This window comes from Macrobrachium rosenbergii, chromosome 49, assembly GCF_040412425.1.
Source record: "Macrobrachium rosenbergii isolate ZJJX-2024 chromosome 49, ASM4041242v1, whole genome shotgun sequence".
Taxonomy (NCBI): domain Eukaryota; kingdom Metazoa; phylum Arthropoda; class Malacostraca; order Decapoda; family Palaemonidae; genus Macrobrachium; species Macrobrachium rosenbergii.
The window spans coordinates 28813606-28831105 of NC_089789.1; the positions used below are offsets into that span (position 1 = coordinate 28813606).

The 17500-nt window shown below is 36.0% G+C and overlaps 1 protein-coding gene and 1 long non-coding RNA gene across 3 annotated transcripts in view; one reads left to right on the forward strand and one right to left on the reverse strand.

The window, feature by feature from the left end:
* The first annotated feature begins 6405 nt into the window (after positions 1-6405).
* Positions 6406-17500, forward strand: part of LOC136832217 (uncharacterized) — a 106937-nt gene continuing 95842 nt past the window's right edge. The window contains exons 1-2 of the long non-coding RNA XR_010851126.1: positions 6406-6561; positions 16961-17121. This is a non-coding gene — a long non-coding RNA (uncharacterized lncRNA). The remainder of the gene's footprint in view (positions 6562-16960; positions 17122-17500) is intronic.
* The window catches only part of LOC136832216 (peroxidasin homolog), a 44214-nt gene continuing 39891 nt past the window's right edge, over positions 13178-17500 (reverse strand). For both annotated transcript variants that reach the window (XM_067093047.1, XM_067093046.1), the window contains exons 7-9: positions 16938-17110; positions 14538-14667; positions 13178-13754 (exon numbers count right to left, since the gene is read on the reverse strand). In XM_067093047.1, coding sequence (XP_066949148.1) covers positions 13600-13754; positions 14538-14667; positions 16938-17110 — 458 coding nt within the window. In that variant the 3' untranslated portion in view covers positions 13178-13599. The remainder of the gene's footprint in view (positions 13755-14537; positions 14668-16937; positions 17111-17500) is intronic.

Here is a 17500-nt window from a genome sequence, read left to right on the forward strand (position 1 = left end):
GTAAACAATGAAAAATTAATCAACTATAAAACATGAAAAAATAAATGATGGATTTGCCATACGCTTGTACAGAGAATCTCATGTCAACAAATAAAAATGAAATTGACTTGAAGAAGCAAGCAGCCACAAACCAACGCGGAATTATCCAAATCACTTCATATCATATCAAAATGTGTCAACGCTCATTGAAAAAACAACATCCAGATCACATGTGAAAAGTCTCTCCTTAATTTGCAAACCAAGCCCCGTGTCACCCACCCCAATTCCGAAGGCCTCGTGGGCGTCAGTATCAACAAAGACCTCGCAGGCATCAATATTAACATCACCACCCAAACTGCCAACCCTTCGGCACTCCCCCGTGAGTGGTGCCAACGCGGAAGACCTGCCTTCTAAATGACCTGCCTGCATCCATGCAATAAAGGGAATTGTCCCCTCGGGGGACGTAGCTCTCTTGCGACGGGGTGGGACTACATCGAAGACCCCTCCGGAGAACGAGGGCGTACAGTCTGGCTCCGATATTGGAATGGCATCTCAGAGGGGGGGTGGGAGCGGGTGGGATTGCAAGGAAGGAGGCGTGCAGGGAATGGCGATAACCAGAAGCAGAGGAAAATAAAAGAGACCGGAGACAAAAGATGAAGGAGAAAGGAAAGTTAGTGAATGGTGGAAAGGAAGACATTTTCAGAACAGGGATAAAAAAAAAAGGTCGAAAAGGATACGGTTCCTCGTGAGAAATAAAACGGGAAAAAACAGAAAGGATTTGGTGGAAAACGGAGATGAACGAGGGGAAAAAATGGCGAAATGAAGCGAAGTAACAAAAAAAAAAAGAGGTGGGGGAGAGAGGAAATCACTCATGAAAGAAAAAAGTAGGAAGATTTATTAGGTTTACTGTTTAATTTTGAAAGACTGTAATGTTAGTCCTATTAATAAGAATTCATCGGCTATCAAATAGGTTTCATTAATGAAAGTCCAAAAAGAAGACTAACTGAAAAAAATGCGTCGGTTAAGTGGTAAAATGATGACTGCCAAAATTAATTAAAACGTTAGTATTGTGTTCATATGGGAAGTGCTTCCGGCGATCTCTTTTTGCAAATGAACCATTCCATAGATTTTGTAACGCCAGATTTAGCAAACACAAATCAACCAATCAAATTCCATTGACTGGAGAAACTCTAGAAAGGCACTGTCATGTTAAAAGATATTGTTCAAAGAAATATTAGAGATCAAGAGTAATTAAAGCTAAAGTTAGAATGCGTTGCCAACATTAAAAAAAAGTCTTTACAAGCTGGGTAGTTGGATAACGAGGATCGTTCGAAATTCAAAATCGTGTAACTAACTTCTTAGCTGTTTTGTTTTCTCTCGTTCATTTTTCAAGTAAGTGCAATATCTTTGGCTGTGGACTGTTTCCTTCTTTAGTTATGTTATTGTGCTACTGTTTCTTAATTTTATATACATGTATACATACACCCACACATATGCATACTATATATATATATACATACATATATATATACTGTATATATTAATATATATGTAAATGTATGTATGTATATATACACATACATAGAAAAACAACATTGCTAAAAGCAATAAAAGAAGCAACGGGTTAATCTAACTTCTTCACTAAATAGTCGAGAGAAATCAGCGAACACCCTCATCTTTTCACAAACCAGCCTCCGGACGTTCAGAATGAAAAGCGGAGGAAATTCCGCCAATCACAGACGACCGCGACCAGTAACCGGAGGATTTGCAAAGGAAATTGAGAGAAGCCTAATTGTTCAGCCGTGATTGCCTAGGAAGCTTCTACATCCGGGAATAATGGTCTTTCATTACTTTCCTTATTACGGATGAGTGCTTTTCTCGAGGGAATATCAGGTGTTATCGTTGGACGTAATGGCTCAAATGAGCTCCTGAATAGATAATGATGATGGACTCGCATTGCGGTTGCCGCTGTCGATGAGGTGATGCGATTGCCTACAGTTCTCAGTTCTGTCTATGCTCTCTCTCTCTCTCTCTATATATATATCTATATATATATATATATATATATATATATATATATATATTTATATATGTACATATATATGTATAAATATATATGTATATATGTGTGTGCGTGTGTATAATTTAGAGATGCTCCGATCCCAAAATTTTGGCCGGTACCGATACTCATTGAAAAGCTGATACCGATACCGATACCAGTACCGATACTGTTCAGGAAGCTTTTTCTGGATATTTCCATTACCTTTGTCTATCAGATTTTTGCTCTCTTGCTGTTCATATTGTTTTCTACAATGTGGTATTGTTGCTATTTATAAACATTAGCACAGTTAGTGTTTGGAGGTTTAAAAGTTGTTATCCCTATCAAATAGAAAATAACCGTTTTTAAATAATGAATACGTCTCCTTGAGTTCATTGCAGTAAAGCCACGCTCTTAACGTGATTTTCCTAACAGTAGATCAATAGTGTTCGCTTTAGGTCCTTTTTCATTACATACATAACATAATGCCTTTCGAATAGGAAAATAAAATAGCTTTGTTGCAAACAGCACTAAGTCCTAAGATGGCAAGTGTTGGTTTTTCTGTCTACTTGAGCTATATAGATTATAGAATATCAACAGTTGTGAAAACTGATGTAGAAGTTAGAAGTTACTGAAAATACTATTATAAGAATTTTACTGTAAGTATATGTGTGTATATATATAATATATATATATATATATATATATATATAATATATATACTATATATATATATATATGTGTGTGTGTGTGTGTGTGTGTGTGTGTGTATTGTATATATATAGTATATGGTACCTTCTTGTTGGTGCAAAGCTATAGTAACTGTGACTATAATAGATTATGTAATTGCCTATTTGTTCAGCTTTTTCTTATGATTGAAGTTTTAAATCATTGCATTTTCTGAAGTTAGATACAAAGTATCAGGCCATTTTTTATCGATACCGATACCGAGTACCGATATCTAAAAATTAGCCGATACCACCAGTACCGATACTCTGGCAGATCTCTAGATATGTATATATGCATATGTATAGTATATATATTTATAAATATAATATATTATATATATATATATATATATATGTGTATATATATATATATGTATATATATATAAATATTCTGTATATGTGTGTATGTATAACAACCAGCGATTCCTGATTCACAAATTTTAAGGGCATAAAATCTCGTATTTCATAAAATACAGTATTACAGTAAATACATATTGCCATAACTATTACTATTCCGAACAGCGTAATATACCATACTGCACGACGTCTCACTAATGGAAACGACTGCCTGATATAGTATGCAAAGTGGATATCATCACAATAACAGCATCCATTCCTGAGATATTTTCTCACTCACGCAGAAATAGAACTATTTTTGTGTTGCCGTGTAAATAATATCTCATGTAAATACTGTCTGAAAAAATCCCCATCAGCGTCATAGTTCAACAAACAAAATATTGAACCCAGTAAGGTTACATTAGTGGCACAGGGCAGTTTCCTTTCAAGTCCTATGTAACACTTACTGTAATGTTCTTTACTGGTGTACGTCATTTATGAAAATGTAGAGTGCATTCTGAAACCCGGTCAGTGAAACAAAGTACTTTGGTATTCCAAGGACGGCCCAAATTATTAATGCCATTTCCATAGGGGAGATCCCTTTTGTAAGTAGCTAGCATCTATGCGTGATTTTTAAAAATGATTTACGAATGAAATGAAAGACAGATTTCTTTCATATCACGGAGAGAAAAATGAAACCGAATAATTTTCAGCAAGTGGAAAAGGCGTTAATGCAGCTACGTCAGTAACAAGTGAAAAATGGAAAGAAAAAGTTAAGTACTGTAGATAGTAGAAATGTTGTGGCACACCTCTAAATATAGCAAGCAGCGGTGTGAAAAATGTAAAAAATGCAGATATTGTTAAAAGCTCAGCATGGATTACAGGGTACACCAGTGGATTTATGGTGTGAAGAAAATACGAGAATAAACTTACATTTTGGGAGGAAGAACGAGATTGTGCTCAAGATAAAAATGTGAATGGAGCAGAGTTTGTAGGGAAGTGGTAGACGGGGTGTTGATGTTCCAACAGGAACAGTCATTAGTTTTAAGAAAGAGCGCAAGAGTGTCTGTTGTTTAGGCTTCCTCAAAGGCCAACCGCCATTGTACAAGATACCCCAGTAATATAGTGCCCGGTGGAGGCTGTGAAGGGAAAGTGGCCTCTGGGTGATAAAATATGACGTATCTCTTTGAGGCTGAGGCCATTAACATCTTTGACTGCATCAGCGTTCTGGGATGTAAATCAGCAAGAGCTTTACTGTCCTTTTTCCAGAGAGTGAGTGTTCTGGAACGGACGGAAGAGAGGCAAGTTTGAATAATGCGAGAGATGGAAGGAAGGCTTAGCATAAATTTGGGAATACTGACTATTGAGGATGACTGAAGGGCAATCAAAAGGTGAAGAATGGAAAAGAGAGAGAGAGAGACCCATGCGAGAAAAGTATGAGAAGAGAAGTGATATGGTGAGGAAGAGAGAACAGGCAAGACTGAGGGCAAACAAGACGTTTTAACAAGAGAATATCATAATTTTCTCAAATTGCTTCCCCGTCCGATCATCTGATACACCTCGTGATTAAATTCGAACATAAGGTGAAGTCATCCTCTTCAAATTACTCAGATTTTGAAATACTGGTAATTTCTTACTTCTTTTGTTTAATGCTCTGATTACAACATGAATGCAGGGTTTTAAGACAATCGAGAAGAGGGGTGAATGACAGTTTTAACTAGTGGTGCTCTGTTAGCTTTCTAAAACCACTCTAAGGTTGCGTCACCATTATGTAACTCCTATGGATGGCTCTCATGGGAATCTTGCAAAGCTGTAATGAGCGAATCCTCACTTCTCAATTCGAAATGAGGGGAAACCAATAAATGCATAACTGGCAATGGAGCTGATAATGCAGAATAGACGAGATCTGCCTTCTTGTTCCAGGGACTTTTATAAACATTTGATAAGTTAAATATAATAAAGTGTGGTGACGATTTACACTCAGGTTTGATCTGCATACAAAACCTATGTTATTCAAAATTCAATCGAACTTTAGTTATATATATATATATAGAATTGCTGAAAGCCACATTCGTACTAAACCAAGATATAAAAAGACACGCAGACGTTAAGAGTTTGTGAAAGTGAGATTGGCTGGTTTGGTGAAAAAATATATCAACCGCAGAGCTAATATAAAAAAAAAACAATATAGTAGAAATTACCACAAGAACATGTTCACTATCGAAGATGAATGCCTTAGGCTTATATAAAACTCCCAACAGCAGCTGGATAAAGCGTCCCTCTCCAACACCCAACGTACCCCTCCTCACAAAATGATGTGTTTCTTTCTCTTTAAATAGCAGAAATGGCTCCGCGGGGTTATCATGATTAGTGTGAAAGAACTTTATTAAATTTATGACCGATAGTATGTGGCAGGCGAGCCGTCGATACACTCAATGACTTATCGACAAGGAATCCCCTGTGGTTAATTTATTAAGTCGTTGGTGGCAAGGCAGAATAAGAATATATTATTTTCTCTTAACATTCTATTATGAAAATTAAAGTGAAATCATGGTAATATAATTCAATTTAGAACTTACTAAAAACTTGTTGATTTATACAATATTGTTATTTTAGTGTAAAGTAGATGTACTAGCATCGGCCTGCGTATTAGACTGAGATACTATTCATTTTTAACGCATTAGTTTTGGATGGTAAGTTCTGAAAGTAATTCATCTAAACCCAGTATAACACCACCGCCTCCTCCTGTTCAATTATATTGCTTCTTTGTGTTAATCAGATCCTGGAACCCGGAACCGGGAACGTGAACCTGTTGGAAGTTGCCCTCCGGTAATGTGCTTTCCACACCGGTAATAGGAATTCCATCTGTGGAGTCACGCCTTGCCTTGTCAATAATCGAAGGGTTTATTATTGCTTAATGAACTGTATCTCAGGCATAATCAACGTCACTTGAGGTCTGGACTATTCAAGTCTTTTTTATGTTCAAGTTAGGTTTAAGCTATTCAGGTCTTATCAGCTCCAGTTCAGTCTAACTATTCAGGTCATATCAGCTCAAGTTAGGTTTGAACTATTCAGGCTCTATCAGCTCAAATTAATGAACGCCATGATATTCTTTGGAAGTTTGACTACCAAGTCGATGACCCCTTTTGTGGGCATGTTCCATATGAATAGGGTTCATCTTCCGAATAATAATAATAATAATAATAATAATAATAATAATAATAATAATAATAATAATAATAACATTCTTCAGTCGTGCCTCCTCAGGGTCTCATCTCGTCCGCCTAAATACCCTGATTTCTACGCGACTTGGCAACACTGCGCTCCAGATGCATCATGCATCAGTCGTCGAGAGTCGTTGGGATTGAACGGTTCGTCTCATCTGCCTTTTATCGGAAGTGTCATTTTTGTCCGTGACAGCGAAGAAATTAGGGAAGAGGAATGGCTGAATAGGAAATCTTTCATCCAGTTAAAAAAAGGTACTGAAAGGGTTTCAAATTTGAGTTTGTTGTTTGGAGTCTGAGTGAGGCAGGAGTTTTGCTCAGCACTGGCTGGCGGCCATGGCAACAGTGGGATGCACTCCACTGGCAGAGGATGAGAGAAAAAAATTGGTTACCCTGGGGGGGCGGGGTGTTGGAGAACATGTGAGAGACGAAAGAAAGTAACAAACGAATGTAGAGAAAGGGTGGGGGTGGGGAGAGGAAGAGAGAGAGTAACAAAAGAATGCACACAGAGAGAGAGGGAGATGACGATGATCCCTCTGTCTTAAAGCGTCTCTTATTGGACTAGGCCTAAGCTTTTTTTTTTCAACTGTTGCTCACCTGAGGAAATTCGGTACTTTTAATATAAACAGTGTAATATTAAATATCATACCCTACCCCTTGATAAGTCAGTGCTCATCGAAAAGCACATTAGAGTTTCAGTTAGACAGAATTTCCTTATTACCTGTTAGCTTTCATTATTTTTGCCCGGTTTAAAGTAAAATAGTTGAAAATAGATGTTAAATAGCCTTTTTTAAATAGCATTTTTAAAAATAATGATACGCTCTTGGTGCGTTTAATACGAGATGAGGGGGAATCCATTCTTATATGTAGGCCTATGTTGATTTTTCCTTACATCAGGCTTGCCCACTCATATCCATCAATATTAAGTAAATATTAGACCCATACTCGAAGTCGGAACCAGACGATGGTTTACGTGGTTTTCCGGGTTTATAAGTTGCTGAATGTAATAAAAGGCATAAACGTTTTCTAAGAAATAAGGTGCTCCATTTAGCATCATCAGTGAAACTAATATCATGAGACTATGCATTGTGAATGCTAATTTGGTTAGGCTAACCTGTCGTAACTTTCTTTTCTCACTTTGAAACTATATCAATTTTCTTTTTAAACAAATATTTTTGTAACATTTTATTAACCGATATACACATGATGATTTCCTTAAAATACAGCCCGGCTTTGTTAATAGCGAGTTCTCTAAACCTCTCCCACACTGCCTTCCCTATCAGTGCATAAAAGGCCCAGCTCACTTTATTTTCATGACGCGATTTCGATCTACTTTCATATAACTTTCAGTATAAGGAAGGTTATTATTGAAATCAGTATGAAAGAAAGACAGTGACAGGTATGCAACATTCGGACTTGAAAGGAATTTTGTGATTCTGAATGAGTAAATCATATCTTATTTTTTTAATTTCAGTCATGACTAATAAAGGAAATTTATGAAGAATAAGACGGAACTAAAACATATATTTGATATTGGTAGTCTATCTCTAAGAAATCGTCACGAGCTTATGAATGACTGCAGTGCTGTTTTCTTCAATATAGATTGTCAGTTACAAGATTCTCATAACACTCGCAATGGGAAAATGTGTAGTTGTGTCCTTTGGCATATTTACTATAGTTTCATACATTTTAAAGGACGCTTGCGTAACGTATATACTCCCAATAAAATTAGATGAGTGTAGCTCTGAATCCGTATGTCAGGCAACCTCCCTCAAGAGGTAGTGCTATCAGTGCACCCCACGCAGTGCACTGTAGGCATTACCTAAGGTTCTTTGCAGCGTTTCCCTCGGCCCTAGCTGCAAACCCTTTCATTCCTTTCATTGCACCTCCGTTCATAGTATCTTTCTTCCATCTTACTTTCCACCTCCTCACCATTGTTTCATAGTGCAACTGCGAGGTTTTCCTACTGTTACATCTTTAAAATCCCTTTCAGCGCTGAATGACCTCATAGGTCCTAGCGCTTGGCCTTTGGCCTAAATTCTATATTCCTTCCTTCCGTATGTCAGGTTACACTCCAGCGGCCCGCGACCTTTCTGGTCGTTCTTATACGTTCGCTCGTAGTTTTTACTGGTATTTCGTGTTATAGTGCCTCAGGTTCATCAGTAGTAACTCAAAAGGGCATATTTATCATTAAAGTTATATTCACATTATTTTTTTATATAAATATATGAGTGCTTCGCTGGCAATTCAAATTCTATTTGTGTACACTCAAATAAGATGGAATTAAGCCAATCATCAGCGGAGTTGACATACCAGAATGCTTATTGAAAACAATATTTCGATGACAGATCAGCTAACACCGACTGTAGGCCTAATGTGCAAACGCATTTGGCCAATAAATACCTCATTAGCACCTTATAATATGCCTGGGTTAGGTAAGTTTTGAAGCGAGAATAAGTTTGTCGGCATACCTTATGAAAATGGCACTTTGTTTCGAATATTGATTGCTAAAATGTTTGTCCTTCGTGAGAGACGCTTCAGAATAGCTTTGTGTTGCTGCCAAATTCACTAAACCAATAACAAGAAGCCTTAAAAGAAAAAAAAAAGCTACGGTTGGGGATCCACTGCATTTCTTGTCTGGAAGCTGAGCTTTATTTGCATAATTATTTGACTGATAAGAGTAACATGGATACAAACCTTGCCTGATATACTCCACAAGTAATAGAGGTAACGACGGGTTACTAACAACATTCGAAAAATAAACCGAATATTGTGAAAATCGATTTACTACATCTGGACTGTTACTAGGTCTATATATATATATATATATATATTATATATATATATATATATATATATATATATATATATGTATATATATATATATATATATGAAATAAGCAGAATTAGGTAGTAGTAGTAATAATAATAATAATAACAAAATTTATTTTATCTACGTAAAACTCGAGTCGAGTAGCAAACTGTATAAGGTTGTTTTTAGATAGGCGTCGCAATTACCGATACTTTCGAAAATGCGTCACGAAGACACTGTGAATCTAGCGAAGTCGGGGTAGGTCTTTGTGAGGGCCTGTGAAATGTGTTGTGTTTTAATCTAGATGTGAGATATATACTAATATAATCTTCAATTGCCGTCGTAAAGCTCTGTAGGTGTTACATTTACCTGAATAAAATACAACGGAAGGAAGGGAAGTTTCAAATGATGAATATCAACTGACCTGTGACGCAGTTCCAAGGCGTCAGATCATCCATACCATATGAATGGAGCGCAGAAAGTAGTCCGGTACACAGTATGTATCCATCTTTGGTGAAGCACTGATATTCTCGTTGTTTCGGTTCTTCTGGTCGGTGAAGTCCTGAGGTCCTCATCGGCCTCATGCAAAGTCGAGTAAAACTTTGTGAGGAGTTAAGCAACCAAAAGCTTTAAACGGGAAAAATAAAGTTTTTATTTTTTGAGAAACGCTGATGGGAAAATTGAAAGGCAAGCAGTTAGCAGTCAGTAAATATTGTTTTCGATTACAAAATATGTATATTTTAATCATAAACCGTAATCATGTATCATAATTTCATTGTTCCATGTAATCACAAAAACCTAGAAGCCTGTCGTTAAGCAGGCACATGTCGGCTACCCTAAACGAATCTTCCATGTCGAGAATTACATTAATCCTATAACAGATATAGTTCTGCATAGCGAAAAAATGTATTTTGTCATCACAAAACATAATTACATATCATGATCCTAACTTTTCTTATCATGAAGATGCCGAAAATCTACAAATTCTATAATCGATAAGGAAACATTTTCAGCGTTGCGCCCTCGGCCAGTATTTCAGGAAATCGGCAACAGATGGCGCCAGTAGACGACTGGACGCCCGAATACGCTCGTCTAAATAGGATATCAGACGTTTTTGGCGAATGTTTGGTAAATGCTGCATAACCGTAGGAAGTACTACAGTAGTTAAAAATACCAATAAGACTTTAACTTGTGTTTTATTCCAGTGTGGACGTACTACATTTTTCGTTAGTCCTTTTTCCTATATCATCTCTTGCTGCTGTTTACTTTCCGACTAGACTCCGTATAGCAGCAGTCTCGTTGGCTTTACATGAGAAAGAGCGGAAGGCTTGCAAATGTTTTTGGCGTCAGTGATTTCTCTGTATTTTACATTATTCGAAATTTTTTATTTTACATTATTCTTGGAGTTTTTTTCTTTTATTTTACATGATTCTAGGAGTTTTTACTTCTTTTTTTACACTATTCTAGGAGTTTTTTCTCCGTTAAAAATCAAAATAGTTGTGATCATATGACATTTTGAGACAGCCCCAAAGCACCGTTATAAAACTTAGATACGGATCTAATAATGGGGAGAAAATTGAACCAAAGTGATTACTAATTCGACGAATTCACAATATAAATATTTTGGATCATTTATACTTAGCAAAAAAACCTTGTATTTTGTCATGAAATGTAAAATCGTTTAACTACAGTTTTGGGCAATAGTGCATTTAGTTGAATAGATCTTTAACTTACGTATATCTACTCTCACAAAACCCCAGTTGACCTTGTCGATTATTCTCTTGGGGGTTTAATAAGAACATGCATAGACCATCTGTCTCCATCTCCCGTTTATCAATATCTCAACATACATATTGAATTTCCGTGATTTTTCTTATGGTATTATTTCTAACTATCCTTCCATCTGACTCCTAACATTCTGTTTGAGGTTTTATTTAAAAAAAAATCCTTTACTGTATTATTGTCATACCATGATTCATTTCCCTATAGCAATACAGATCATATTAGACTTATAAGTATTTTTATTTTGGTATAAAATTTCAGGCTGATTTCAGAATCGTACATAGCCTTCCCATTGTTTCACTCGCTTTATATAGTCTTTGCTAAATCTTAACTCAAAAGAACCTATACCCGATATCAACGTCCCCAAATGTTTGAAAGATTCAACTTTTGTGTATAATCTGTCCTCACTTCATGTACTTAAAGTTTTTTTAATCCAGTCTCTTTATTCATGTAATGCAGTCTACTATGCGGGCTTTGGAAATCTTGTGGGTTTATTGCTTATTAAAACAGCATCATCTGCATGTTCTGTGTCTGTCAAGTTCCTGTCATTACTATCGTTAAATCAAGCTAAATCTTCTCTTTCATCTCCGACTTTTTTTTCTTTATAAAATTTACGACAAGGGCAAACAGCGAACACAAAATAAGGCTTCCTTGTAGCACCCCGCTATTTACTACAGATTATCTTGACAAGACAATTGATTCTAATAGCATTTACTTCGTCAGTAAATATCAAAGTGGCGCAAGATCTTCTTCTCTAATATTGGTATGTGGACGTTGTCAAATATGTCAAAATCAAATCTAGAAAAATAGAAAACATATATATATATATATATATATATATATATATATATATATATATATATATATGTATGTATGTATGTATGTATGTATATATATAAAATATACATATATATAAAATCCTATATTACCACAGCTATTTTCGTTGAGATTATCATCAATCTCACTTCACATGACTGTCATTCCCAAGTCGTATAGTGTATGACTGACCAAGAGAATTCCTCTTACATTTTCATTTTTCGTGATGGGAGTAGAGTTTAATGACCATTCTTTATTACCTTTCTTCTGCGAGGAATATGTCTTATATTCTGCACTACCATAAAGCCATGAGATATGACGATGAAATCCTCGTGACTACGGCCAGTTTTTTTATTAAACAAATGAAGGTCCAGAGTTCACAGGGAAATGCATCATTTCTACTCACCATAATTACAGGAAAAGTGACCTGTTCGGGTCGTGAGAGGTCGATGAAGCGGTAATCATTCTCAAAGGTATTCCGGCTTCAAAAAATATTTCATCTCTTCGTTTTAATTTGGTTCTCGAAGCATGTACTTACTCCAGAATGTAGTTACTGACTCGCTGCGACCTCTTCACATTTTTTTTTCTTATATCGTGGTGTTGCATTCCAAAGAAATATTGTTGCGCGAGGCGTTATTTTAGAATCCAACTTGCTGAAAAATTATTCCATTTTTGGCCTCGCGTAGAAAAGTGAGAATGTGCCAATTTTCCAGAGTCCTGTAGAAGTGTGTCAGAATAAAACTAAAAAGTCCTTTTTTAACTTTTAATCCAAATCTATATTTGTACGCACATACGAGCATTTTACATTTAATAATGGTTTGATGTTGAATACAAAACACAAGTATATCGAGTCATAAGTGATGACGGTTATGTTATGATCATATCAATGCAAATAATGGTTGCTAGCGAAGGCAACAGGTATCTATATAATTGTTCAGCATGCTTGTCCATTATCGTACAATTATCAAGGTACATGATGATGCATTTTACTTAGTAATGATGAATAACGAAGGCGCGATTATGGTATGATGGTTTGAAAACTGTATAGAACACATATCAAATTATACAGCAGCCATCAATAAACATCATTGGAGTCATGTGTGTTTTTGTATGATTTTTAATAACGATTTTTATTCCATTTTTAAACATTTGAAACCGTAGTGGAAGGTATTATTTCATTGTTCTGGAATGGGTTTATATGTTATCTTTTTACCTTCCATAAACAAAACTTTACCCGACATTTTTCACTTACACATTGATATATACGGAACATGTACATTTTAATTTATATATATAAATATATACGTATATATATATGTGTGTGTGTGTGTGTACGCGTGTGTGTGTATGTGTGTGTATGGGCGGGTGTGTATCAATCTCGTGACCCTCTTTAGAAGGTGATACTGAAATTATATATAATATATATATATATATATATATATATATATATATAGAGAGAGAGAGAGAGAGAGAGAGAGAGAGAGAGAGAGAGAGAGAGAGAGAGAGAGAGAGAGAGAGAGAGAGAGTTTCATCATCAACGAAGTGATACCCTGTCCTACTAACGGCAGAGGAGTTGAAGAGTCAGGAAAAACACAAGTAGGAAGAGAATTCCAAAACTTGGCTTATAATAACAAGAAACCATCCGGTCACATGAGTAAAGATTTCTCCAAAACAAATCTGGAAAAGAGTAGCCTGACGGGTGTTACAAGATTTCCTTTGTGTTTGTGTGTAAAGATCAAAATTGTTTCAGATGTAAACGTGTACACAAGAATTTTGGGAACAAATGTACTAATCGGTGACTTCATGATAGCTGGATGCTGAGAATGACAGATATACAATAATTTCATTGTGTAGCTTCTTATCTGTATGAGATAGACTGGCTTTTATAGAAAAGGGAAAGATCGAGCAATTGTGAGAAAGACATTGACGCTGCTGATGAGAATTGTTATAGGTCTCCTCGGTAGAAGGTCATAGTGAATGCACGCGCTGCTGTTACCACTGCTGTAACCGCCCTGCTGCACTGCTGCACGCAGCTCGTCTGTAAAAAGAGAGGGGGAAAATCAATGAGGAAATGTACGAGTAGCTGTTTCATCATCATGAAAAGCTAGAATGCTGAGAATGTGTTTGTCTAGCATTACAGAAACTCTTGCCTAGCTTTAACGGCAAAATGCAATCATCAGTGGGTCATAATGAGACCCAAAACCCAGCGGAGTAGCATTGTCCGATATCACAGCTACAGCTTTATGTGAACGTTTCAAAATATACTGCCAAATGTACAGAATAAATCGAAGCCAACAAATAATAGATACATTGATTCAAAAAATACTCTTCTAAACTGAAATGACAAGTGGAATTACAAAGGTGTTGTTTTGCATAAAGCACAGTAGCGATTCCCAAGGCATTAGATGGCGCCCTAGGCTTTGTTCTGGATGCGTCCTTTATCCTATACACTGAAAAAAGAAGCTATCCATGAAGGTTATTTACTTATTAAGGAGCAAAGCATTTACATACCCTCCTACCCAATCTTTTTCACCCTTCCATAAAAGCAGGTTACGCATATTTTTCAACAGTAGAGACAACGTGCACCTTGGAACAAAATAGAACTGGAGTTGCATGTTCACATAAAATTAATTTTTATTACTGAACAAAGGCCTCAGATGATGGAGGGAATAGTCTTACATAAGTTTTATTATAACCCGTTTACGTATTAGTATTTAATGTACATAGGCGTACAAGTACATATATGAGCTTACTCTCTCTCTCTCTCTCTCTCTCTCTCTCTCTCTCTCTCTCTCTCTCTCTCTCTCGTATCCTACATTACCTGTCGTAACGTGGACGGACACAGAAGCGGTTGGGGCATTGACGGGCACACAGGTATAATTGCCCGAATCAGACACCTTCACGGTCGACAATAACAAGCGAGACGTTGTCTGTTCGTTTGTTTTCTCCACCTAGAAAAAAGAAGAAGCGTTTAGTAACAGGCCTACAGTCACTCAGTACAAGATAAAGACTAAGAATAAGCTTGAGTGAGTTTTCCGGGGAGGGAAGGCATCCTCGCCTAACTAGGCTTGGAGAATATGAAAGATTGGTTGTGCTAGATGATTTAAATTCAGAAGTGTTGTTAGATAAAGAGGTGGTGTTTTTGGAAGGTATTCAGTCTCCTGGATAAAGTGAATTCAAACCTGGGAGGACCAAGTAAGATGCTGAATGTAGAAACTAGTGAAAGTTTAACAGTGCTTGTAAGAGAAGAAAATTATAGATATGTATGAGCGGGATAAAGGCTTTGTGGTTTTCTAGGGACGCCAAGGTGAGACTGGAAGTTGCCATTGTCAAGCCAATTCTTCTTGAGTGAACTGAAGTGTGAATTGAGAGGGCAAGAGTTGTAAAAATGCATATAAGTAGTAAAAAGGTTTGCATAGGTTTGCATAATTGAAAGGATGGACAGAGTGTTTTGAGAAAGTTCGCTCGATGTGGAAAGAATGGAGGACATAAATTTGGTTACAAAAGTGTACAACTTGGTATTGACAGGAGAGAGGAGGAGAAGAACACCCAGAGAGTCCTGGACATGATAAACGGAAGAGATATTGAATGGGAACGGCATTATTATGCAAGGAGCGTGCAAGACGCAAGGGAATGGCACGATGTGTGTGTGCAAGAGGTTTGGCGTTGCTACAGGAAACTGCTTGTTGATAAAAAAAAAAGTTGTTTCTAAATGATATAATGATATAAAGTAACCTCTTACACAACACTGTTTCCTATCATAATAAAAGCATAACAGCCTTTAAGTCTTCGTGATTTAAGTCCCTTTTATGCATATCTAGTTATTTATTTATTGACTCATCTTTATTTATATTAATTTCTTTGTTATTGTGTTTTCCTTTTTTGCACACGTGGGCATTCTTTTGTGTGTAAAACTGGCATTCCTATTAATGTCCTTTCGAGGTTTCCATGTCAATACTTGTACCCAACATTTGTAATAATGACAGTGATAATTAATCGCAAGCACTAAATTGCAATAACGATTAAGAATAATCAACCTTTGACAATTTACAGTTCTAGAATTTTTCTATTCAGACTGATTCCGGATTCTTCGTTTCTTTGAATAAACTGGCAGCTTGAAATGAATTCATTGTAATAATTTACTTAGTAAAATTGTAAAACTGAAAAATGATTTTAGATCTTCAATTTATTTTCTAAAAATTAAAAACAATTATTTCCACAGTCTTCATTCATTTACAGAAAATTAATGTTTCTAAATAGATGAAATTTTTCCAAATCACTTACTAAAACCTCATTGAAGCATTTCAGTTGATTCAGTTTTTAATCACAACTTTGAATTCAAGGTTCTAAATTTAGTTATCTTAGGTGAGCATATGTTCACAATTCATTTATTCAGATTCTCAAACTTTATATAATTTCGAGATTTTGGATACATGTACAGTTAATCTAAACCTTTAAATCCACTCAGTATTCACAGTATAGTAGTATTTTTACAATAAATTTGAAATGATTCAGCATTTTCGAAAAATTTTGACTTCAAAAATTCAAGTTAATCTGAGATTCTCAATCCCTTTGGTAGTAATTTAATCTTGAAAAGAAATAAATATTATTCTGGATACACCTACAATGAATTTAACCTTGAAATTAAATAAAGATTCGTATTTCATTTATGTTATAGAAATAAACTTGAAATTGATTCAGATTCTAAATTTATGCACTAGAAATCTAGAACTTTAAATTAATTCAAGATCTAACATTAATTCTCCGGAAGTCTAAAATTCTAAATCATTTCAAGTTTCTCACTTCAGTTATCATAACTAGAATCTTAATTGAGTTTCAAGAATCTCAATTTGTTTACCATAATTTGAAACTTTAAATTCATCCGGGAACCCTAATTCATGTACAGTATATTCAGAACTTTAAACTAGCTGAAGGTTCTAGGGCGTTCTGTTAATTGTATATTGTTAAATTAATTAGATTAGTTAACAGTACACAATTAACAGCATGCTCTAGAAACTTTAATTGATTTAAAGTTGTAAATTTATTGGAAGTGAATCCTTAAATCCATTCTTTATTTCATTTCCCATTAATTGAAAACTTTAAGTCAGTCCATTCTCAATTCGATTACTATAAATCTGAAATTAACATAGATCCTTAAACTTAAGGTTTAGCCAGTACAAAAAAAATTACAGTAGATTAAAACATTGGTTGATTGGTTTACCATAATGGCGATGCCTCCCCTAGGATGATCATAATCGAGAAGGCGCTGTTGGTAATACCAGAAGAGAGCTGGCGGAGGGTCTGAGGTGTGTGTGACGACGCATTCCACAACCAACGAGGACCCTGCTTGAATGTACCTTTCACTGCCTCCTACAAGCACCGTCCCATACTCACCTGGAATCCAGGTAAGGAGGGATGCCTGTCATTATACTTCTTTTTTGAAAACCTATCCCTGCCCTTTTTTTTTTTTTTTTAGCTCTTGTCCCCCGTAGGGGGCCAGTGTCGGCAGTGCACCTCACGTGGTGCGCTGTAGGCATTACTTAAGGTTCTTTGCTGCGTCCCTTCGGCCCCTAACTGCAACCTCTTTCATTCCTTTTACTGTACCTCTGTTCATATTTTCTTTCGTCCATCTTACTTTTCACCCTCTTTAACAGTTTTCCTCCTGTTACACCTTTCAAACCTTTCTGCTGTCAATTTCCGTTTCAGCGCTGAATGGCCTCATAAGTCCCAGTGCTTGGCCCTTGGCCTAAATTTTATATTCTGTTTATCTATTATACTTCTTTT